The 26,131-nt window shown below is 34.2% G+C and overlaps 1 protein-coding gene and 2 long non-coding RNA genes across 6 annotated transcripts in view; 2 read left to right on the top strand and 1 right to left on the bottom strand.

The window, feature by feature from the left end:
* Nca (neurocalcin homolog) overlaps positions 1–10,554 on the top strand; it is a 111,784-nt gene extending 101,230 nt beyond the window's left edge. The window contains exons 2-5 of the mRNA XM_088234530.1: positions 767–922; positions 1,188–1,306; positions 5,065–5,253; positions 6,026–10,554. Of these exons, the coding sequence (XP_088090656.1) occupies positions 853–922; positions 1,188–1,306; positions 5,065–5,253; positions 6,026–6,220 (573 nt within the window). The 5' untranslated portion in view covers positions 767–852 and the 3' untranslated portion in view covers positions 6,221–10,554. The remainder of the gene's footprint in view (positions 1–766; positions 923–1,187; positions 1,307–5,064; positions 5,254–6,025) is intronic.
* A 3,237-nt stretch (positions 10,555–13,791) lies between these two features.
* Positions 13,792–17,491, top strand: LOC148276255 (uncharacterized). Of its 2 annotated transcripts, none has more exons than XR_015823816.1 (3): positions 13,792–14,231; positions 15,821–15,962; positions 16,978–17,491. It is a non-coding gene; the product is annotated as an uncharacterized LOC148276255 (long non-coding RNA). The 2 variants fall into 2 exon arrangements; XR_015823815.1 differs by having other exon boundaries at positions 13,829–14,231; positions 15,821–15,941.
* Positions 17,492–19,436: 1,945 nt separating this feature from the next.
* LOC148276254 (uncharacterized) lies at positions 19,437–21,343 on the bottom strand. Of its 3 annotated transcripts, none has more exons than XR_015823818.1 (3): positions 20,870–21,343; positions 19,719–20,456; positions 19,437–19,572 (listed from the first exon to the last, which is right to left on the bottom strand). It is a non-coding gene; the product is annotated as an uncharacterized LOC148276254 (long non-coding RNA). The 3 variants fall into 3 exon arrangements; XR_015823819.1 differs by having other exon boundaries at positions 20,938–21,343; XR_015823817.1 differs by having other exon boundaries at positions 19,719–21,343.
* Between the last annotated feature and the right edge of the window lie 4,788 nt (positions 21,344–26,131).

The following is a 26,131-nucleotide window of genomic DNA, read 5'->3' as shown; positions in this document are numbered from 1 at the left end:
TGTAGGAATGATTTCTGCAATGTATGTAGGAATGGTTTTACTAACTGATCTCAATTAATATCACTAAAATATAATGTAGGTATAGACACAATACGTACCTGCAAGTTTCTAAAAATTAGAAAAAATATTATCATGTACATTAGCAGTTGACTGCCAAATTATACAAAATAATAAATATCGACCAACGGGTGGTATAAATGAGTTATACTATAATAATAATCATCTTTTGTTTTGTATTCGATTTCTATATGAAGTCATATGTGTATATAAAACAATTGTGAACATTTTCAAAAGGTTCACTGTGCATTCTCGATTTTATATTTTATTATAATCACAAATATTTTTATTAGAAGCACAAATATGTACTTTTAAGCATATGTCACAAACATTATTTAGCATAATTTATTTAAATAATACTGTTGTTTTTAAGCATTGTGCAAAATTACATTTTGAGGACTAATACTTTTTTATGTATTTAAAATGCTAAGATAAATATTGGTTTTGTTTATATTTTAATGAAATCTGTGACTAGATATTATTTGTTATGTATATTTTATCAAGCAGCCAGCAAATTACGATATTTCCATCACATCTAGATGTTTCATACATAAATAAAGTTCTTAAAGAACATAACATATTTTTATATTTAATTACATTTTTCTAATCACATGTTTACCTTATATTTCAAGGTAAGTGTTCAAGGAAACTTTTACGGGTGAGTTAAGTAAGTGACTTTGACAATTTTTCAATCTTCGGATGATTTCAGGATACACATTCTTTTCGCTTGAAAAATATAAGAGATTCTGCCGATAAAAAACATTTCAATAACCTGTGCGATTACGCTACATCAAAATGGGAAAGCAGAACAGCAAACTCAAACCTGAAGTGTTGGAAGACTTAAAACAGAACACCGAATTTTCAGGTAGGCTGCTGTACTCGGTATTCTGATGCCATTGTTCTTCATCCGTTTATTGATTTGTGTGTCATGTATTTAAAAACAGTAAATATGTTATGTTAACATTGCAAAGCTTGGAGATGCGTAATATAAAAATTAGATTTCACAAATTTCAAATTTAGATAAATATTTTTTTATGATTAAACTGCGGCTATTGGTAGTAAATTGATATAAGTGCATATAATTTTATTAGGAATGCCACTTCATACATATTTATATAAACTTATTTCAGATGCTGAAATTCAGGAATGGTATAAAGGTTTCTTGAAGGACTGTCCAAGTGGACATTTGTCTGTTGAGGAATTCAAAAAAATCTACGGGAATTTTTTCCCATATGGGGATGCGAGTAAGGTATGTTCCAAGTCTTTATTTTAAATTTTACATTTGTAAATTGGTGATTTTATTTTGTTCTCATTGTTATGTGCGAATGTTTAATGCGTTTTGATAAATTTATTCTAACATTATCTATATTTACTTTTGTTTTGGGGCTCATTATTTTTATTGTTGTTTGCGATGACTATATTTTCAGCAGCCGCCACACACTGTGTGTAAGAATGATTTATATCTGTCCATCTTCGTTTATCCATGGCTGCCAATGCCAACAGCATTGGTAACTACTCGCTCATCAAAGCAAACCGGTGATAAATATAATTGGGTTTTACTAATACCCAATATCTGCAATTATATTATATATTTGCAGTTAAAATGCTATTAATAATTAATCATATACATGATGAACATAGGGATACTTATATGCGAAGCCATTTTTAAAACATTGTGCATCATTTGAAATAAAAGCGTTTTTTAATTCTATAGTCAATTTAAACTACGTACTTGGTTTATATGCCTTTACATAGCATTTTAACATCGGTGCGGTTGTAACATTCCTCCCTCGTTGTGGTATTTATTTCAAAAGGTGTTTTTATGTTCTGAAGTAATTTCAATCAATCGTGTATGTGCCATTTTGATTAATGTTCTACAACCAATTTTTGCGATTTGTCAAGGAAGAATGAATTCAAGTAGTTTATGTTAGGAGTAAATGTTGAAATTGTTTGGTTAAACTTTAATTTAGTTTCCAGCTTTAATATTGGCGCTTGAGTTAGTGTGGCTTAAAACCTACATTTTTTTTCACTTAATTACATCCTCGGATTAAATTGTTGTCAAATGTCGCTCAAGCTCCTATGGCTCTCAATACCTCAACTTTGCAATAACTAAACTAAAGAGTCTATACAATAAGTTGTGTTGGTGAAACAGAATGCGTTTTCTGTTGCCAACTTTCGCTCTTGGTGTCTATTGCATCTTTCAATTGTAAACAATGAGGTTAGTTCTACACAAAATTGTATTTAAAAAATGATTTCTTGGACATGATAACAATAATTTTATTATTATTTACACTGTGAAACCCTATTACCAATTTAATATGTATGATATTGTCAGAAACACGTTCTTTTATGTAATGGCGCGCCATCCAGGATATTTTAATTTTAATAATTTTTTCAAAATCTCATCCATTGAAACAATTTGATGGAACTGAGATGGGTACACGAGTATGTATCATGTCCAAAATATTTTGAAAAGACTTTTGTTGAATGATGCATTTTAAGGGTTTTGACAGTATACCGACGATATGCAGAATGGACAGTAGAGGACGTCTTGTGATATTATGACATGATATTATTAGTAATAATATTACGAGAATCTTAAAGAAATGTAACAGAAGTTAAAAACCAAATGTCTGTCTTGCAGGTACTTGTATTTCAAGTGTTAAATTTACGACTACAGTCTGGTTCCAGAGCCTAATTCACAATAAACCAAGTACTTTGGTAGTATCGTGTCTACCTTTACTTCACAGAATATCCGAGATGACACATTTCTTGCAACCCGTTGCTAATCGGGAACAAGACGTGCTTTGTCGTCTCCTGTGCTCTACAGATAGTATGCAAAAAACGCATTTATTTGGTTCCCGCAAACAATGGATAAATAAAATGTACCATTGAACTATGCAAGGACTTCAGATTAAAAACCAATAAGGAAAAACAACTTATCATAATCACACGAATTCATCATTATATTTTCACACTTAATGGTGCATAGAGCACTGCATTGGTACTGGTGGTTTAACTTAAGCTGGCGCGTTCAGAAAACGCACTAACGCATTTAAATCTATAGGATGTTGATTTAAAAAAACGTTGTATTAATTTTTAACCAAATGTGCTATCTTTTTTTAAAAATTCGATGTTGGATTAGAGGGTTGTGTAAATGAAAAAAATACAATGGGTTAAGAAAATGTAAAATCAATTTATTAAAATACTTTGTTTCATTATTTTATATTTTTCAAATAATTTTTTTAAATGTTGCATTTTACTAATTATAGTCCTTCCAAGAACAAGGAGCCATTTAACTTTGAAAAAATGTTTTTTTTCGTAGTCAATTACTCTAGAACTAAAATGCGAAGTTGTGTAGATTGTTTAAAGTATATAAATAACAAGATTTATTGTTTATCAATAAGCGTGCTTATTTTGTGATATAATTTGTACATATTTTTTCTGATATAATTTGTACTGTGCATTTTAATTACACTCTATTCATTATTATTATCATGAACACAAAATATTAAATAAAAAACAGGTTCGTTTAAAAATAAATACTCGTAAAGATATGACATCTTCTTAAGTAATTGTTTTTTTTTGCTCTAATCCAAAAGAGATTTTTAAAAACATTTAATATAACAATATATAACATCAAGATTTTTAAAATCAGTATTCTGTTCATTAAAAATGTTTTTGTGTAAGTTTTGTGAAAGCGCCATCACTACATAATCGACCTATTCATGATTTAATTAAATGGAAATACCTACATATTTATAAACCAGTGTTTTTAATCCATAACTTAATACTCGTACATTTTATTATATTCTTACTATTAAGAATCGCAGCGAAATTCAGACGAACGCAGAAGTATCCTGTGTATATTGTATTACCATATCATTAGCAGCTAACAAAGCAATAGTTGTCTTTGTCACACTCATAAGCGCGTCTGAGCTCGAGAGAGTCAGATATTATTTTCATAATGCATATGCCGTGCGATGTCATACCATGGGCTTATTCACAGATACTACACAATGTGTATGTGTAAGTATAGCGCACACGCCGGCTCATAAAAATCCACCAGTACACCATTGCACCACATATCTTAATAATTTTTGTTACATGATGTTAAGATGATCAGTCTTACGGTTCAGGTAAGGCGGGCACTATGAAATATTCTCGTGTTTAAAAACACCCTTTGAAATAAATATTCTTATGTCAACCATGTCAGGAATCGTACACAGACCCATTGTAGGTAAACACGCTGACCACGAGGCGGACAATCACGTGGATGACTATTTTCAATGGCGTTGCATACTATAACCATAATTTTATGATTGAATATGCGAAATTTGAGTCAGAAGAGTCTCTATGTTGAAAAAATAACTTTAATTATAAAATATTCCCATCTTTGTCCCTTTGGACCAATTTCTCAAATTAGAAATAATATGTAAAACTCTGACTTTTATCAAAAATAATTTGTATATTTTTTCTATTTACAGTCAAATTAGACAAAAAAGGGCAATCGGTGGAAATAAATCTTAGAGTTTTGGAAATGGTCTTGAACGCTTCCTTATGACTTAGGCTGATGTGTGTCAAAAGTCCCTATGGGCGGGTGAATTGTGGAGGGGGGGGGTACCATGTTTCCGTTTTTCGCATAAATCTCGGAGACTATCACTCACCCTGAAACATATGTCAAATACAAAAATTAAAGTGATAAAATTTCCTACAAAAATATTTCCACACTTTTTTGTACCAGGACGCTTGGTTGCGACAAGACCATTTCCAAAACTCTAGGATTTTTTCCCACCAACTTGTCTAATTTGACTGGAATAATATATTTACAAGCATCTTACATAACATATCTAATGCGTTTCACAGCTTAGCCAGCATTTGATATTTTCAAACATGCAAAATATTTTTTTTTCTGCATTGTTAATTTGAATGTCTACAATTATTCTAGAATAAGTGCCTGTTTTAAATTGTTCTTTACAATAAGATTTTGATTACTTGTTACGATAGTTTGCAGAACATGTGTTTAGGACATTTGATGCAAATGGAGATGGAACAATCGACTTCCGAGAGTTTCTCTGCGCCCTCAGTGTCACTTCGCGGGGGAAACTGGAGCAAAAACTGAAATGGGCTTTCTCTATGTACGATTTGGATGGCAATGGTTATATATCGCGACAAGAGATGCTGGAAATAGTCACAGTAAGTATAATTTAAACAAATCATAAAATTATTGAAAATATTTTTTAGTTATTTTTTTATTACATTCATTTATATTTGTAGCACTGACTACGTGATTTTTCATTTTAAACACTTTATTTTACTTTTCGAAACGTTCGCGGACACTTTTTTTCATAGGATCCACTCATATGGATGCATATTATAACTTTTTTCAAAAGATATTTCATTGGCGCCGTAGGACAGTAGGTTAGACGGCTAACTGTGAAACTGGCGTCGCGGGTATGATTTCCGCCAGTTGCAATAAAAGAATTCAAGAAAGACTTTTCTCGATTGGTCTGAGTGTTGTGGTGTATTTTTCATAACCTCCTTCCATATCCGGTCTTTCCCACCTGCTGACAAACCTCTAAATAGAGGCTTAGCGGGTTAATCTTCTGATTGGACCGTTGAAGTAAATTTTATTTGACTAACATACTGGGGCACTTTTATGCTGACTTTTTTTTATAGAGATCTCCTCCTACCATATAATTACTTCTATTCTCTTTCATATTACTACCAATGTCTTTTGGACTAAATGCAAAACGCCATTTTGTTGGCTATAGTCACTAATCTGTAATAATGATGCTGATTTTTGGAACTTTAATAAAAATTAATAATTATTTGACAGCTCAACAAAAGGAATAGTAGTTGTTTTCCTAAATCGGTCGACATCATTACTAAATTTTATTATGTGATTGATAACACAAAATACATGATATTAGAAAATGTGAAATATTTTTAATTTTTTTTTTAATAGGCCATCTACAAAATGGTTGGCTCGGTAATGAAGATGCCCGAAGATGAATCTACGCCGGAGAAACGAACTGATAAAATATTCCGGCAAATGGACCGCAACAAAGATGGCAAGCTTTCTCTGGAAGAGTTTATAGAGGGTGCCAAGAGTGATCCATCCATTGTTCGTCTCTTACAATGTGATCCACAAGCGCAGTGATCTTGCTGATGCAAACATTTGAACCTTTCACCTATTCCTATAATACTTTAGAAAGGATTTATATCTCCTTTTATTTATATTCTACAATTGTATTCTTCTCTGAATTGTTACTTTTGCGTGTCAAATTTTCCAATTTCCGCATTTCAAATTGCGCTTTGCCGTAGTGCATATAAAATCCATTGAATTAATATCTGCTCTGCTGAGGTTCACTATGCTCAAATTGGAAATATGTCATAGCTATAAACTTTTCCTATTATCTCGTTTTCAATGTATCTGAACTACTCCAAGCTGCATACATCTTGAATACTATTTAATTATGTAACATTATTTGGGGACGAGTTAGACAATAAAATATTAGTCATATAAACTGTTCTGTAGAAGAGCACTATATTTGCATTTCACATTGTGCAAACAGCTTTTTTTATTACTATTTCTTCCAAACAACTAGACAATTTAAGGTATTTGCGGTCGATAACCGGAGGATTAATTTAATATGCAGTTAATTCTTATATAGTGGGACAGGACACAAATGTAACACAAGATCCGAGGCTCTAGTTTAGAGTAACTCTTAACATTTCCTTCTACATGCTGAGTCTTAACTTTGACTATTTATATTTGTGTTTGAAATTATTTTTGTCATCTTCCTCGTGGGACTTGACCAACAATATTTAGATAGAAACACCTTTCGTTGTTGATGTTATTGTATTGAAAATCTCAATCCAAAAGGATTGAAAAGACATCACTGCTTTCATAACATTATTGAAACTTGTTTGTGCGAAATATATGTTGTGATGACTATTCCTCATTTTTAGTTATCAAATTGCTTTTCATTATTTTCCTACTAAGATATTGATGCTGAAAAAACATATAAAAAAAAAGGTTTAAGACAAAATTAACATTTGTCTAATAGGTATGTACCTACAAACTTGTGTAATTTTCCTTGTCACTGATGCTTATGAAATATTATTAGTTGAAATGTGTTTACCTCTACTCTTTAATGGAGGTTTTGTAAATAAATAGAATCATCGCCGTTACCTCAGCTTCCATTCATATTTAAGTAATATGTTTTTCTTATAATATCCACATGTGTGTCCCTGAATCTTGTTCATTTCTTAAACTAATATAAATGTATAATTGATAGTTGAATAGTTATAATATCAATGCGTATAATTATCACCACATAACACCATATAAAAGACCTTCTAAGAAAGTTAATAAAAATTTCTAAATAATTTATCTAAACTTAAAGTTCACTTTAAATTGTAAATATGATTCTTTTATAAATCGGCATTGAGAAGCCTTATGAAAACTCGTTAATTTGTAAAATTATTGATATGCTTCCAATTTAGTTGTTTCAGTGTGTAATATTTATGTCAAAGTATCATACATGTGTATCTGTTTCACTGTCAAGTGTAGTTAGTAACCTACTGAGTCGCTAGTTCCAACCTCCAAAACTAGACAGGGATTCGCCGGCGCCTGGCAGAACTTGTTTTACTCACTTTCTTATTTTATTTTATCATTTGTATTTTATACAGGCCGATCAAAATATAATCAACAGCCATTATCTTCAGTGTAAAGCTGCTGAGATTTTATAATTAGTTAAATTGTTGGTAATACCATGGTCGGTTGCGTGTATATTTAAAACAAATTTTAGATTATACGAATGATATAAAAATAAAATTTCATTTTAAGAATAATTTTGTGTTATATTCTTAAAATATAATATTTAAATATCTATCGCAGTTTGTATATTTTTGTGTTGAAATGAACATCTCAAAAATATCTAGACTGGTTCTTTGGGCGGTGTAATGATTTAAAATTTTGATTTCTATAAATCTTATCTTTTGATCGGAAGAACATACATGAGAGAACTGGAAATGAAGTTTGTTTGAAAACTTGGATATATTGTGGAACTGCCGGTTCATATTATGTAGCAGATACATATGTGGAACGTTAGGTAAACAAAACAAGTATAATATCCTCCCCCGACACTGACATTATATTCTCTCGTGTGTGTTGTGTCCAGGAATAGATTTCCTAAAATGTATATGTTCCAAAGTAAACAGTTCTTATATAAGCTTTCCTTACTGAGTAATTTAAGGATGTAAAATCAATGTTATATTAGTACAACTATACTTGTGTGTAACTTATAGATATTCAAGGCAGCTATTAAATGTCAGAGTCAACATAGAATCTTATCCTCTCAAACAGTAATTTGGAAAGGCTAGCGTGATAATAATGAATATTAGTAATTTTGAACTGAATTCCGTGTTCTCCTTTCATTGATTTTGATAATTAAGCCAACCACTGTTTTCCTAACACGGGGTTGGACTTGTGTGAGTTTTCAAAAATAGCGCAGAACCGTATCTAAATATCTATGTATCTATGTAATGTGTAAACAGGTTTCGCAGTTACATGAATATATTCAAGTTGGATTTCATTTTGTGCATTTCTCAATGAAAGCTCATTAATTTTTTCAGATCTCGTTACTTTATTACTCAGTTATGATTTATTAGTTATCTTATTTTTCCAAAATCACACACATTTGTTATGATTAAATAAATTTATTTCAATAACAATGATCAACTATTTTTATCATCTTATTTGAGCTCTTAAGATCGAAATATTGACGAAGCGCACATAAGTAAGTACTCGGTTAATGCTAGAAAATATTAAATTTTTGTTTCAATTCAATTTCTTCACAGATCTAAATTAATAAAAAAGTAAAAATTTCAACAGCCTCTTCTGAGATATTAAAATCTTTTTTGTACTCATTTTCTAGGTTTGTGCGTTTATTTGTTTGATTATTAATTATGGAATGACATTTTTCACTTTGTCGCAGCAACAGAATGAAGGATTTGCATTCATGATTACTACAGCTGTTGGTACAGTAATTGGAATAAAATATTTTTTGTATTTTAGAAACATCGAAACATTCTGTAGGTTTATTATTAAAAATATACTTTTATGTAGTTAAATCATCCTTTCTATGGTTTTTTTTTAATTCTGTAAAATACATTATAGCACCTAACTAACAAATTTAAAATTAACCGTATAACATTGAGGGGAATATTTAATTATATATTTAAACGCAATAAACATATAAAAATCTTTAAAAAATAACTTATGCGTAAAATTGTAGGATAATCTTTGGATTTTTGTAATTAACTTTGGATTAAACTTATATCACACTGTTTATGTGAGAGTCCACATATAGAGCGGTTTTCCTTATGATAATATTAATTGTGTTGTGATTCCACGATTCCACCAACGTGCACTAACTTGTCAACTTGAAAATACTAGTCATTTATGCCCCAACAATTTAATTCGGCAAAAACGATTTACTTATCTGACTTGTTTATTTCAAAATTAATTCCATTAATTCTTTGAATAAATTTAATAAGCATATTTATCAGTGCTGCGTGTTTATATTTGTATTTTAATTTATGGTTGATCACGCACAAACATTTCAGAATAAGTATTTAAATTGATAAATAATTATCTTTTACATCATTAGCTTTTATGAAATTTACAATAATTTTATTTCTTAAAAAAGTAAAATTTAAATGAGTTCTTTATTTACAAAATTTATCTTCAAAATAATTTATTAACCACATTTAAAGTTTGTACATGATAATTTTAAGCGTAACATTATTTACGATAAATTCCTAAGTTTGTTTTTATATTATATGACTGATAATTCTCTTACTTGAATACAATTTTTTCATGAATTTTTCTCATCAAATTGTATAATGTATTTTAGGAAAGTAAGATTATTATTTATTGAGCAATTCTCTTTACTGCATCATTATGTATTCCTTTCCATTAAAGCTGATAGGCAGGTTTGCACAAAACTATTAACTTCTGCACTGTTCGTTCTTAATCACTTGTTATGAGAAAAAATATCGAGTAAAGATACCATTATTTACCATCTTGTACTTTTAAACTACCACTTATTCTAGTAGGCTTCATTATATTATATACCTCCAACCCGCTGTATGTCCCGTTCATAATTATTCTGCTTTAATTTCCTTAACTCATTTTATTTGGTGTTCATGGACCCGAGTCTGTAGTCTGTGTGTTCAACTGTAAGTAACGAACAACAAAGATGTCTAAATATGCTCATTAAAGTAACTCATAAATAAAGGCTGCGTAGTGTAAATTCGCTAGACCATGCGATGCTTGTTCAAATGATTATGAACGGTTGTACATCGGAGTATCTTTTTTCATGTAATGTTTGTAAAGTCAATTCTTCCTGAAAAAGATTGACAATATCCAATGTTGTATCTTTGTTCTAATACATGTTTATTTAAATTTCAATAAATATTTAATGATAATATTTTTTTCACTAAATTTCTTTTCATCCTCTCCTTTCCTTCCCCTCTCTTCATATGTCAATTTTTCGTTGCAATGTTAAAAAAATTGTTTTATTCTCAGAAATAGAAAATTTAAATGACTTCTTGGTGTTGTTTTTACATCTTGCTTTTAATATTGAGAAACTATTATATTTAACCTCTAGCGTCCCTGGGAACATCTCATAATAAATAAATTCCACTCGCAGTCCCGCGGCTAGTGTATTGGACTCACGGCTCAATGGTCCGTGGTTCGAATCCCACCCCACCCCAACTTTATTCCAATTTTCTAATAGTGAGTTATTAACAACTCATTGAAAATGGCTCTCAAAATTAAATATTTTAAAACGCGAGTATTTCTTTTATTTAAAAAAAAAGTATACCATGGGGCCAACTAATCTTCACTCGATTTTTTTGCAGGATTTTACCTGAGAGTAGCAACTGAATAAATTTGAAATAAATACATAATAATATAATAAATAATGTCAATCCATCCTAATTTTACCATGCTGTGTGCATTGTCATAGAATACATGGACATGCCATATGGAGTAATATATGATTAAAAGTAGTGACACTAAAACATACCCATAGGTAGCTTAAGTCTGTGGAGGAGGACAACAGGAGCTCGAATGTTTTCCAATAAATAATATGTAAAAGAAGAAAAACTTATTGATTTAAGTTACTACCTAGGTAATGTGCAATGTGCAATGGACAATGTAATATAACAGACCAAAACAGAGATTTGATAAATCCTTACGCGTGAGTTAATAATGAAGTGATATTATTGTGATGTCGGCCTCGTGGTGTAGTGGTCAGCGTATTTGCCTACCATGCAAGAGGTCTCGGGTTTGATTCCCGAAATGGTTGACAAGAAACATTTATTTATAACATGTTTTTACACTGGAAAATTTCAAAGATGGTCACCATCTTACCTTAATGTGATAAAAATGATCAAGATACGCTCCGGTTGGTGTACCATTGCAGTGCCCTATACACTATTAGATGGAAAAAATGAATAATTTTGATGAATATTGTGATTGGTCAGTATCCCAGCGGATACAAAAATACAGTTCTCTATGCAAAATTGAATCAGATTCTTAAACAATAAAATTCTATGGCTACTCTAACTTAAAAATCCTTTAGAAGAAAATCGACTGCACAAAAGTCCACCTGGTGTAGTGGCCGACGCGTTCGCCTACCACGATTGAGACCACTGCGAGGGGTGACTTTTAGAGAGAAGCTACAGTTAGCTAAGTTTTCATTAATTTGTCCCTACATAAGCAATATAAAATAACAAGTCCGATAAACCATCATTCTGCTTCTGCCGAGGACAAAATACTTATTTTTAATGGAAACTTTCACCGATAAAACCTACCAAAATATTCATCCCTCTTGACACGACTGTCTTGTCAGATGACTACATAAAAGCATAAACTAGCATAAAATGCAAAAGTATAGTGAGTACCTAAAGTTTCACAAAAATATTTTTATTTACCTTTCTGCTTAGTTATTAAATTATAAAAATAATATGAAAATAGCAACAAAAAAAATGCCGATATATTTTTTTCTTAATACGTCAAAAATGCCGCGTTCTACAAAATCAGGTGAATTAAATAACTGGTAGTCATACGTTAACTATACTCTGTAAATGGAAAATAATATTTTTTTCAAAAAGAAAGTCTTTAAATAAAATTTAAATGTTCAAGATATAAAATAATGTGACTTTTTTGTACGGAGAAATAATTTGCTGTAATCAGCTAGTTCCTAACTAGGAAATAATTTGCTGTAATCGGCTAGTTCCTAACTAGGAACGGGTGGACACGCTTTATCGATACTTGTATTTATTTTTTGAGCGAAATACAATCGCTGGCGATGATGTTTTTCTTTTTCCATAAATACTGTTAGTATAAATTCATTAATATCGGAAATAAAATATAATAGTAAGCGGTGTATATTCCATGGTGGCTGGGGGGGTTGTGCGGCATCCATTTTCAAGCCGCTCATAATTTCACAGAAATTATTATTTAGAATAATGTTCCGGCGCTCTCTAACATACCCGTCAGAACTGCTGTTTCAATACATGAAGGTGCTGGATATAAGACAACTGTACCTATAAGAAGCACTTACACACTTCTGGTCAAACAATAAGGAGAGGTCTCAGCAAAATGTCCGTGCGAGGTTTTCCCAGAGCATGAATTATGTCATACCCAAAACCTGTACGACTTTTGCTTAGACACATCTCTCATGTATCGCACCGAGAGTGTTCAATATTCTGAAAGAGTGTATTAAGCTCTCAAGGAGAAAAGAAAGGAGTTAAGGACTGGATTTTCCTTAGTGGGAGGGATTTGAGTAGGAAACTCCTTGATGATTTTCCGAATGCTTGAGTTTACTGTTTACCATATTGATGTGCCATATATATGTTATTAAAAATATTTTTTATAATTATTTTTATGTTTCTAATCTTATATTTGTGGTGTTATACTCATGTGTCTGTGTCATATAATTGCTCGTCCCATCTCAACACAGGACTTTTAGTGCCATGGAGTTGGGACTTATTGTCTCAAATAATGTACAATAAACTTATGTACGTAAATAAATAAATAAAATAAAATAAATTGCATGCATGGATCTAAACAAGAGCTGAATCTTAATCGCGTGACGGCAGATTCATCCGAAGACAGTGTAAACACATTATTCGTCATCGTCACTATAATTATATGAAATATTGTTGTTTATTTTTGTTATTGTTGTTTACGCTCAAATCCTTTTAGGTAGGTAATTATGTCAGTGTTAATTCCGTTCAGTTAAGTTAAGTTAAGTCCGTTGTTGATTCCGTGATGTAATTCGCCACTGTAATTAGGTCTCCTGGCCTGTTGTGGTGCAAAAAAAAGCAATTAAAAGCAATTAAGGTCCGTTGATTATGTCAAAGTCGGGAAGATACATAAAATTCAGCAGTGGTATTCTGATCACTCTCGACACCCACGAGATGATCTCGACTTTCGGACGAGAATATAACGTGGTGTAATTTAGGGATTTTTTTTTTTTGAACGCGGTTAAACTTGGTTTTCCATATGGCAATTCTGATGATTACATGTCAAATTACGTAAATGAATTCGAACACATAAAACCAAAAATAATGATTTTCAATAGAAACATTATTGTGACCTTAAGAATGACCCAAAAGACTTAATTATGTTGAATTTACCAAATCTCAATCGTTATTTCTCGTTATTTAGACGGTTTTATAATTGACGTTTCATAGTTCGATATCTACCCGCAAGAGCGTGAGTGTCGAAAATGAGAAAAAATACTCGTGCGCATGCGTCACTGACGAGATGAATATACCTATTACAAAATATAACGCTTTTGCTATCCTGATGAAAATTTATAACGTCTGCCATGTGGGGTATTTATTTTTTCTACACGTCAAACTGTACTTTTTATATTGCAACAATGCAAAACATAAACAAACATACAGTGACAGTTCAACTACTTTTGTAAATGATAAGTATGCCCCGGATCTACATGTCCTTAGGGATTTTGTTTATTTTTATAGAACCTCTGTGAAATACCTACTGTACTCTATAGAAACTTGCATACGAACCACAGCGTCCCTAAATGTACATCTTGCGCGACAACAGGAATCATCATTTGAAGGTATGTTTATCTAATTCGGTATTTTAATCAAACTTATATATTGTGTACGGTTTAAACCTACCTTACGAGTTTTTTCTCAAGTTGTTAATCATTATAATATTTATAAATTGTAAAAGGTTAAGAATAAGCTAGTGTTAGTAAAAAATAAACAAACCACCAAGCCGTTTTCCCGGGGACAGCCAGAGTATATACAACACACATGCGTTTGCAGTCATACAAAATCTCATGCATGTGTGCTGATTTTTCCAACTTTTGAAGTATTACCATATCCGCAAGTGGTACTGCAATACCGCTACTGCGAACTGTTAGTTTTAATTGTTGATATTCGTAATGTAAATAATTATCATGTATGTAAATACTTATCGTTTCAGCGGTATTTTTGTTTGGTTAAAATCGCAAGTAATATATTAACAGCTTTTATGTTCCCCTTTAATTTTTTTTTTATAATTAGGCTTCCCGCCCACTAGGCACCCCGGCTGCCGCAGTCAAAATTTTGCGCAGCCAGTTAAAGCAGCCAGCCTGACGGCCAGTCCAAATAAAATGGATGTGGAAGATGTTTTTGTTTACATTTTATCTCGTAAGAAACGCAAACCAAAAAGAAGATATTGAATTCATCCTTTACTTGAAAGGGTTCATTTCAAAATTATTTTATGGATCTTCTGTATCGAAAGTCATTGCAAATTCGTTTCATAAAATACTTCTGGCTGTTACAACAAGTGCGCGGAGACTGAGGCAGTCACATACATTTGCTTTGTCTCGTTCTGGCTGCAGGCAGCCAGTTGGCTGCCGTGCACGTCAAACGCGTTCTAATGGCTGCCGCAGCCAGGAATTCTTGGCTGCCTAGTGTGCGGTATCTAATAAGCCGTCATATGTAGTATTAGCTGCCGCAGCCAGTATTGCAAAGTATTGCCGTACCGCCCGTACCACTGATGAGATCCTTTTCAAACAATTTGTTGGGTTCGGTCATGCCATCTCTTTCTTGGTCTTCTTTGTTCATTAGTCTTCCTCATAATTAATATTTATTTTATTAGTGGTTTAGTGGTGGTATTTCAATTTTATTTATTCATATATATGTACATTACAAAATAGAACATCTTAATTCACACATATAGAAATAATGAAAATAAAAAGGTAAAATTAGGTATTTATAAATATAACACAGGTATACATAATACCCAGAAAATAATATTTTAAAAAAGGAAGAGAATCTTGTAACGACAAACTCCCTCAGAGACGTGAAAAATTACAAATGTTTATTAAGAAACAATGAAAGACAATTGGACATGCATACACATAAGATATTTAATTTTGCTAAACCCATCACCTTTATAATAGCTCACAGCATGTGTTATAAAAAGGATACAATATTATTAAGGTTATTGTAATATAATATAATTTATGTTATGAATAGTGGTGTTAAAATATATCTTTGTACTAAAACAAATATTATATCAATATTAATAATAATAGTAGTAAATAGTAAGCTCTATAAATGTCTAGACTTTTAATAATATTATCTTCTAAAAAAAATCTCATTCTCTTTTAGAACATCTGTAAATAATTTAACCTTTAGAAGTGTATTTTTTCAGATTATATTAAACCAGTAAAGCGGATCCTTCGAAGGGATGGTATCGATTGGCTCTTTAAATTTATGCTGTAATGGAATATATGGATATCAAACTATAGGATATATTCGTCATCTGCTTGGAGGTGGGACACGTTGTTTATTAAGTAATTCAAGTTTTTTTTGCACTCTTGAAAATTCTCATTTTAAATTGTAATTTACTAAAAAATGAAAGATAAGTGGTACTTAAATTCACAATTCTGAAATAATCAGTAGCAAGATTCGTCGCTACACCTTTATGACTGATATCTTTATTATAAAGATAAATCTAAATAAAAAAGGATACAATACTTCAGTTATTATTATAAAAATTGTAATATATATATTTTTATCGTTAAGATACCAGTCTGGGTATTAAAGATGTTGTAAAAACAATGAAATATCACTACCTACACAGTTATTATACATTTGTATATTATAATATCAATCATCATTTATTTACATATTAAACTATTTATTAGATTTGCTTTAAATAATACCCAATTTGTTATTTTTTCAAATGTTTTTTTATTACCAAACAGATTAAGAGCCAAAGTACATAAGATTTTTTTAAAAATAAAGTAAGTACTATTAAAATATCTTGTATTAGTTTAAAATTCATATTATATTAAATATTTTCTCTACAGCTCACGTTGGCATGTCCTAACAAAAGGAAATTTGTCACCATATGGAAAATACAAAGTTATACCACTACATATGACACCGCTTATATCATTTTGAATATTTAGAATTAATCAGCTTACACATATTTGAATTGCAATATCATAATCACAATACCTACAGACAACTTTAAAAATATTACCTTTACTGCATAATAATTTGCTCTGAGAAATAAAACATATAAATCACAAAATATAGCCTTCAAAGTTTTCTTTTTAAAAGGTTTAACAATATGCGGAATAATTAAGGTGTTTGATTTTTGCGTGTACCGATGAACTTTAGTACAATATACAAAAATATGTATATTGGCAGGTTTATTGCAATACCTGATGAATAACTTCCAACTAACCTAAATAAGATATATTTTACTATTTTAAGTGCTTATTTTAGTATGTCATTTTGTAATAAATGTAATTAAAAATGTATTGTAAATTATATAATTTTTTGTTTTTTTATTTTTAGCAAAGAGGAAATATCAAATGTTGCAATTTGGTGTCAATTTTTAACACCTTTATGATCATCTGAGAAAATGGGAGTAAATATGTGGCAGAGCAGAAAAGCGGACTACAGAAATGAGTCTACAACAACTACATCAAACACTCAAACCTTTTCTCACAAATGTAGAGCATTAGCTAAATTCTAGTTAGTTTTTTGTAGTTTTTTTTTATTATTTTATACCTAAAAACTTATAAACTACAGTGCAAGTACTGTTATTGAAAAAATATTTTGGTGTTTTAGTTTCCTTTTCACACGTAATTAAAATATAGTCGTATCTCACACATAAATATTTAAACACATATTCTAAATATAAGGAACCTTAATGTGATCACTTTCACCGGGAGAAATAAGGGCTCTGGCCAAGAATTGTATTTACTTTAGTTTTAGTTAGTTAGTTTTACGAAAACAGTACATTTGAAATTATTTTTATTTATATTACCTTTTGTTACAAGAAAATGTATTCTCACATCCTCTCAACGCGTTTGCTTATCATGCAAGAGGTCTCAGGTTCAGTTCCTGACATGGTAGACATGAAATATTTATTTTAAAAGGTGATTTTACAGTACAATATTTCATAGTCCCTTGACTGGCACCCCAAGCGTACGATTGATCATTTTTTCTTTAAGTAACAAAAAGATCAAGATATGCTGCGATTGGTGTACCAATGCAGTGCCCTATGCAATTAGGTGCGGAATTGAAATGATGATGATGATTACCTGCATTTATTTATTCTACGGTATAAAAATTCACTATATATTTTTTTAAAAGAGATTTGTGTTCTTATGATTTACTTAAACATTTAATTTTGAGGGCCATTTTCGACGAGTTGTAAATAACTCTCTATTAGAAAATAGGAATCAAGTTGGGATGGAATGGGATTCTAACCACGGACCTTTGAGCCGTGAGTCCATGACGATAGTCATAGGACCACAACCCGATTTAACTCAATTGATTCACAGTTTACATATTAATGTACTGATTTTTTTTAGGCTGTTGCCGTGTTATGCCATAATAATAAGCATAGGGGAAAAAATCTAGTGAAATTAAAATAACAATATTAAAGTCCAAATAAAATGTTAAATACACATAAAAATTATAAAAAGTTACAAAAATTAAATTTAGTTGATTAAAAAAAAGTATTTTTTTTTTACTTTATTAATTATTTGTGCATGTTGTATTCACATTTAATTCATGAAAAATTTCTAAACATAACAAATTGTGATATTATACCAATTTATTGTATTGTTCATTATTTGTAAGCCATAAAAAATAAAATAAAAACAATCTTAAATGTTAATATGCATATTCAACATAACATTTAAAAAAAAAATAATACAGACTTTATGGATATGGTACCATAGTGAAAATAAATAAAACAATGTTATGAGTACGTCCAAATACTTGCGGACTGGCTGGATTTCCTCCCTAGGGAGAAATAATTTAATAAAATTCAATTTGTTGCAACAGAGAGGGAAAACATTTTTGAGAAGGGAATATGGAAGTCTAGGCATTTACAGAGCTTATGGCCTGTCATTCATATCATCCGGCTGAAATCACCTACTAGGCAACACCTAAAAAAGCAATTTTCCAATTCTTATACTTCTTCTTTTACCAGTTAGTTAATTCAACAATGTTTTGAGTATGTCCAAATTTTGCGGACTGGCTGGATTTCCTACCTAGGGAGTTATTCCAATCTAAATTTGTTGCTGGATGGATGAATCTCACCCACATGATAAAGGTTTCAGCTCTTTTACTTCACAAAAGTCAACAGATGGAAGAGTTGAGGAAATTTGGATGTTTAAACACAATAAGTAAAGTGGCCGCTTAAACCAGCCAATGACAGGTCATAAGCCCTGTAAATGCCTATACTTCCATATTCTCTTCTCAAAAATGTTTTCCCTCTCTGTTGCAACAAATTTAGAATAAATTGATTAAATATATTATGCTCTATTATTCCTTTATGGCAACCAACAATGAACTCAAATTCTGGGAAACATAATATTGCATACCCTTTGTCCGTGTCCAAGCTGACAAAGGAAACAGACCTGTTTGAAAAATGAAAGCAGAGCCCTGGACGAGCGTTTTCGGCTTTACGGCAACTCTTATGTAAATTCTGGAAAAGGAAATTGGGTAGAGATATGTCTGCCTCGTAGGGTAGTAGTCGGAGCGTTTGCCGACCGTGCTTGAGGTCCCAAGTTCGATTCCTGGCAGGATCAACAGAAAATATTTATTCTTAACGTTCACTGCAATGTTTGAGTCCCTGGAATAGCACCTGAAGTGTAAGATTGATCACCTTACCTTCATGTAACCGATGATGAAATATGCTGCATTTGATGCGCCAATGCAGTGCCCTATGCACCACATGGTGCGGATAGGGAAATGATGAGATACCTTACACAACCTTAATGAAAATAATTAGTGACTTTATTTTTTGGTTTGACACCTTTTAATAATTGAGAATGTCAGAAGAATAAGTATATTTCAACATATGGGATCAAACAAACAGATCTTGCACTGGTTCATTTTGTACTTACACATTCAGAGATTGTGACAGCAAATCTGAAATAAGGATTTAAAATTTATATGTATTTTGATTTGATATTTAAACCTTACAGCTTCAATTATAATTTGAGCAAAAAATGTTCTTGCATGTAATGATTCATTATGTTATCAGTATACAGACATATAATTACAGTATTACAAACCATTAGAGCGACATCTTGTCCCAAGCATTGAAATACAGTAGACTTTCGCACATAATTGGTTCCTGAAAATGTGTGCGAATGTTGAATGTTCGAAAGTCGAGGGATGTAAAAAATATGTATTTTTTAATTAAGTTAATGAGGTGTTTAAGTGCTTTCAGGTGATTCTTTATAAATTTTTCAAGAGTTAGTTAAATACTTCCATATTTTTTGTTTTCTTGATAAAGAGTTCTATATAATAACATGCTGTATTTAATTTTCAAAATAGATAAGGCTTCATTCATATTTTTTACTGTCAAAGACAATTTTATCAACTTTTTCCTTACATTAACTGTGTATTTCATTTACCAGTTGTTGCAATTAAGCAGTCATTTGACAGAGGTTCTGAGTGATATTCAATTAACTCGTTAACATCTTCATTGTTGAAGTCCTATACTATATCATCTGTGATAGTTTCCAGAGTTTCTTCAAAATTCATCATTTGCGGGCATAATTGTTTACAGGAACCTTTCATTTTTTACTTTTTTATTTCAGCCCACAAGTATCCAATATTGCTTATTGCGTTCCATATATTATAATTCTACTGAAATTGTCTTAATGTAGGCACACCTTCCCTGTCAGTTTCCTTAATGACCTGATTCATTATTTTCCTCATAACATATTATCTTAACATAGTTATCACTAGTTAACCGAGGGAGCACCTGCATGGAAGCGAAGAATGTTTGCATTATTGATAAAAATCTGTAAAAAACATAATTTATTTAAATGCCTGAAATAGTGAATTACGCAAAAGTAGAAAGTACAAAAGCCGACGGCCGACCGTATGTCTTTGGGAATACTAAACAATCAATCAATGCATCGTCTTGTCATTCAATTAGCTTCAATATGGCAATCTTTAGGAACCTTTATAGCATGATTAAGATGCATTAAATGTGTATCCCGAGTTCCCTTTGATAATGTATGTATATATATAAATTAATAATTAATATAAATTAGAAACGAATTTAGTGTTGAAATATAATCAACACCGACTGACATACTCGAACTGTGCCAGATCTAGATCGAGGAAAAAAGACCTCAAATCGATCTGACTAATATTTTGACAATATATTACGTGTTTAAATTGATTAAATTTATTAATTGCGAATACTTACCTGTATTAACTCCGTTATTTTTGACAAAGACTAAAAATGTCCCGACAAATTAAAAAAAACTTACGAACCTTCAATTTATGAGCACAAATGGATTTGTCGTAATTTGTATAATGGCGTCTTTTGAGTTTTTACAGATGACGCAATATATTTAATTGCCAATTTAGTAGCTCACAATAAAAAATAAACATACATTTTTAAAAACGAAACATCTCGCGGGTCGCATGTTTGACGTTTGCCAGATTTACAAGGTTAGTTTATTTGTGTGCTGTGCGCATGCGTGGTTTTAACGATACCTATTACGAGATTCGTTCAGGATACCAAAATGATTTTAACGTGGTAGAGAGGCCCACGAGAGTGGTTCAGAATACCACCCCAGGTAGTTAAGATCAGATAGTTAGGGATAAGTTGTTTATAAACATTTTTTAAAACATGTTATGTATATTTTTGTAATGTATCGCCTAATTCTATAATTAATTGTTTTTGTGTTTTTATTAAATATTTATATTTCGGAAAATATCATATTTTTTTCGAGAAACCCTACTCTACTTACTCATATCAGCTTGTAATATCATAAAAAACTAAAAAAAACCACCGGTTTCTCACCGCGAAGTGTGGCAGGTATCCCTTGCGTGGCTAGTGGGTGTCTGCCTCCTCGCGGCTCAGTTTGACGGCGTATCCTTTCTCAATGTAGCCCGTCATTTTGGCTTTGTATGCGACTGCCAGTACCAGATCATTTCGAAGTTTGTTTCCGAGGGAGTGCAGCCGCTTCATGGCTGCTTGCCGGTTGCAGGGAAGAGAGTCCTCGTCTTTCGCCCATTATTAACCAGTTTCCCAGCGTCCGGATGGTAGCTTCGAGCTGTTCATGAGCTTCACCGCGCGCACATCTGCGGCACGGCAACGTTCCACAGTGGTTACACCTAGCGAGTCGACGGCGAAGCTCTTCTTCACTAGTTCCGCTAGGTCCCTTTCACTCTGGTCATCTGGAGGTAACTGGACGGCCGGATGCACTGCTCCGCCATAGATGACTGCTCCTAAGGTCGTCTCAATTGTCATCTGCTCGTCCCCTTGTAAGACCAGCGGGCCTGTCGACACTATCAGGGTGGCGTAGTCTAGGCCGATCAATATTCTCGGCTTGATGCCTGGCCCGTGCGTCCTGGTGCTTTTCCGGTTGCGGTTCGGCAAGTCCATAAATCGCACCGTCTGTGCCTGAACACCAAATTCCTTGTATCCTTTGACGAGAGTTACGGAAACACGCTGTGACTTTCGTGTCCGTGTTCCCACTGGCGCCGGTGATCCTCAGCTCCTCGCAGGCTCCGGTTGCGCCCGCTGCTCGGGCGACATCCTCCTCGAGGAGGGTTACAGACGAACCCTCGTCTAATAACGCGTGGATATTCACTGATCCGCGCGGACCTTTCAAGGTTACTGGCACTACCTTAAAGGTCACTGATAGATGTCACTGTTGCCTTGGCCCGTCCTGTCAGGGTCGATTGGTTGAATTGCGCCTTGAAAATTCGCCACTCCAATGGATCGCCGGAGAACTGCGGCAGGTCCCTGGCGCCAGTTTGCCTCACCGTGAACGTGTGTCACTCCGGCGGCTGTCCGTTGCACTTTGTCACATTCTCGCCATTTGCACGTGGCGGCATGTATTCTGTGGGTCGTCCTTGATGGACCCACGCGCTCACTGAGTCACGGACATCTTAGCCCCCCAGTGGTATTGCACACGCCGCCGTACGCTACGCCACGCTCGCCTGGCTCGGTGGCGTAGCGTACGGCAGCGTCCTCTCTATGGTTGAAGACGGGCGGCGTCCCGTTGTGTCGATACCGCTCCTTGTTGTAGCGGTCCGGTGGTTATGCGTGCGCCGCTCCAGTAGCGTACGGTGGCGGCCTCCCTTGTCCTGAAGGTCCGCTCCGATGTCCTCCGGATCATCGGCGTAGCGTGCGGTGGCAGCCTCCCCTGTATTGAAAGCTGCGTCGGACCCGGACGCGTCCGGCGGCGGCTTGTGAGTAGGCTCCGACGCTCAGTGGTTGGAAAGTCAAATCTGACTTGGCATTCATAAATTTTTAAAATATTTTTTATACAAATATTGACCACGCCCTGGGACGCACTAAACCTGGTGCTCTCATTAAGTCAACATGGTGGACATCTGACCTTTCGTTTTTACGTGCCATATATAGAAGGGCTTACAGGCGATGTGGAAGGTTACCCACGGAGGGGGGCTCTCACTAGTGATAAGGAAGCTGCTCTCTTATCCGCTCTCCGCGTTGCTCGGTCGGCCTATCTTAAAGGTATCGTCAGTGCGAAGAGAAAGGGCTGGAGGAGGTGGATCACAGGGGTGGGCAATGCATGGACTCTTTACAGCGCGGTCAGTGACACTGGTAAGGGCTCAGACCGCTTCCTTTCTAGTATTATAACTGTCGATGGAACAGAGTGTCTGGACGTAGAGTCCACCCTTCAAACCTTCAAATGCTGTTGTTGAAACTCGTACCCCCAGAGTCTCGAGTTGGAGAGGGGGACCATCACAGACAGGTTCGCAATCTGTCTCGCCTTCCTCCACGCGATGGGGCTGGGGGCTCGGGATCTGCTATTGTACCCTTTTTGGAGGCGGAAATTGAGGTTGTCGTGCAGGGACTTGGACCAACAAAGGCGCCAGGCATAGACAGAATCACGGGCGTAATTGTGGAGAATACATGGAAATTTGCACGAAATAAGATGCTTCAGGTGATGAATACATGCCTTCGACGGGAAGTATTCCCCAAAGAATGGAAGCGTGGTTTGCTTAGAGTGATACCTAAAGAGAATGACAAGCTGAGGTCGGATCCCGGGGCTTATCCTCCTTCCCCTAATGGGAAAGGTTTATGAAAAGCTGATTAGGGGAAGACTTGATGTCTCTCTGTCGCCTCCCTGTGACCGTCAGTTTGGATTTGTCCGAAGGAAATCTACTGAGCATTCCATTTTATATGCACTAAATTGGGTGAAAGATAGCAGCGAAAAGTACGTCATGGGTGTATTTCTGGATATATATGGTGCCTTCGATAACACCTGGTGGCCGATGGTTCTCTTAAAACTGAAGAACAGGCTCTGTCCAGGACAGCGTTTTAAGATTATTTCTAGTTATTTTGTTGACAGAGAGGTGTCCATCAGGTATGGCGATACGTGTGTGGTTCGGGCATCTACTATGGGCTGTCCTCAGGGTTCGGTTCTTGGGCCGACCCTGTGGAACCTTTTATTCGATGACCTTTTATTACTTCCGCTGCCAAAAGGTTGCACGACGGTGGCTCATGCGGATGATGCGCTACTTCTTGTCTCTGGAGGATCAAGAGCTATGATAGAGAAGAAGGCTAGTGATGCTTTGAACGACATCTTAAAATGGGGTGAAAGAAACAAACTCTCATTCTCTCCTCACAAGACTATTGGCTTGATGTTACGTGGGAACCTGAATAGGGTGAGAAACCCTGTTGTTAGGATGGACGGGAAGAGCATCAGGTTTCAAGACCATGTCCGGTATCTTGGTGTTCAACTAGACAGAACTCAGTCGTTTCTCACGCACATCAAAACCGTTTCGGTAAAGGCTAAAAATTTGTTTTTTCCATTTACGTCGCCCAAGTTGTGTTGAGTGGGGAATCCGCTCTCCAGCCCTGCGGATCCTATATCGTGGGTCCTGTGTGGCCCAGGTTACGTATGCGGCCCAGGTATGGGTACATCGTTTGAATATCGGAGTGGCTAGACTAGCACTTCTTAGTGGACAGAGGGTTCCTCTGCTGGCACTGACAAGAGCATATCGGACTGTGGCGTCTGAGACTCTTCCTGTGCTTGCAGGTGTTCTCCCAATAGATTTTGAGACAAGAGAGGCAGTAGTAAAACGCTCTGTGAGGAGAGGAGAGAATATGGAATACTTTGGTGTTGATCAGCCCTTCCGAGACAAGATTTAGCGTACTATGTGATATTATGCGAGGCGTAACTCTCAATCAATGGCAGAATAGATGGGACATGGCATGTACGGAGAGATGGACGTGGTTTTTTTTACCTTCCATCAGACACAGGATGTGTAGTAAGTTCTTGGTGTTTGACCATCATACTGCACAAATGGTTTCGGGACATGGGGAGTTTAGAGACAAGCTTTATAAACTTGGACTTGCCCCTGTCTCGAGCTGTGCTTGCGTAGATAACCATCAATCGGCCGAACACATCCTGTGGCACTGTGTGCTATTAGATGATGCCAGAGATGAGATGCTGAATGGTCTGACAGGGGTCATGCGACCAGCGTGGAATGTGGATCTGATGGCCAACAGTACGAATTTTGCACTCTCCCGTCAGTTTGTCCGGACTTGGGTATCGCGTTGGGAGCTCCTCAGATGCGTGGACGCCTAGGTGGGTAAAATATGGTGGGATAGGCAACTATTCCTGTGGGATGCTCATTCAGTTGGGACTGTGCTTCCTTCCGAGCGGAACGCACACGTTCTTTTGTTTTGTCCTCCCCTTACGGGGGTGGTATTCGGATCCTCTGCCCCTGACCACCCAGGGAGTCCTTCTTTATCCAAAGCCGTTGTCTTATTGTAAATATCTGTGTTTTTACTTATGTTTTGTGTAAGTTATGTTTGTTATATTACTATAATTTTAAGTAATTGTTGTTGTATATTTGGATACGTTTATTTATGAAAATTGTTTCTGAACATATTTTTTGAATAAAAAAAAAAACAGAGGCATGGAGGATCCTGAGGGGTGGGGACGACGTGTTGGCCTCTGTCCATGCGTCTTCCTCCCCCCTCCTTAATCTGCATAGAGTTTGTATTCCTTAGGAATATTTATAATAACTTTCCTCTATGCGCAACTGACAGAGAGTCCCCCAGAACTCTATAACAGCTGCGGGTGGATGGTGGGCTTAAGGGTCTCCCCTCAAATATTATGTTAACAAACGTGTTCACAAATGACCAGAAAATAATCAAAGAATTTAGTTAACAGCACTATTTATTTGTAAGGGCAGTACCAAAGTTACCTTTAAATTCACGAATTTTTCTGTGTTGTTATAGTCGCGTTCGCTAACCCGAGTTCGTAACGCTTTTTCATCAAAAGTTTGTATGAAAATAGCAACATTTTAATATGAATATGTTAAATGAAGGTATGTTATACATCATTTTTAGTTTTTTAAGCTATTTTACTATAATTAAAAACATTACATCATTAAAATCAGAAGTACGATTTTAAGAGTAAAGAAAAATTGTTCATAAAGTTTGCCTCGACCTGCAGTTTTTTCTCTGCAAGAC

This window comes from Micrasema longulum, unplaced genomic scaffold (genome assembly GCF_059751315.1).
Source record: "Micrasema longulum isolate JH-2025_06_02 unplaced genomic scaffold, ASM5975131v1 h1tg001253l, whole genome shotgun sequence".
Lineage (NCBI taxonomy): Eukaryota > Metazoa > Arthropoda > Insecta > Trichoptera > Brachycentridae > Micrasema > Micrasema longulum.
Note: the sequence above shows the minus strand (reverse complement) of the source record. Positions and strands in the feature narration are given on the sequence as shown.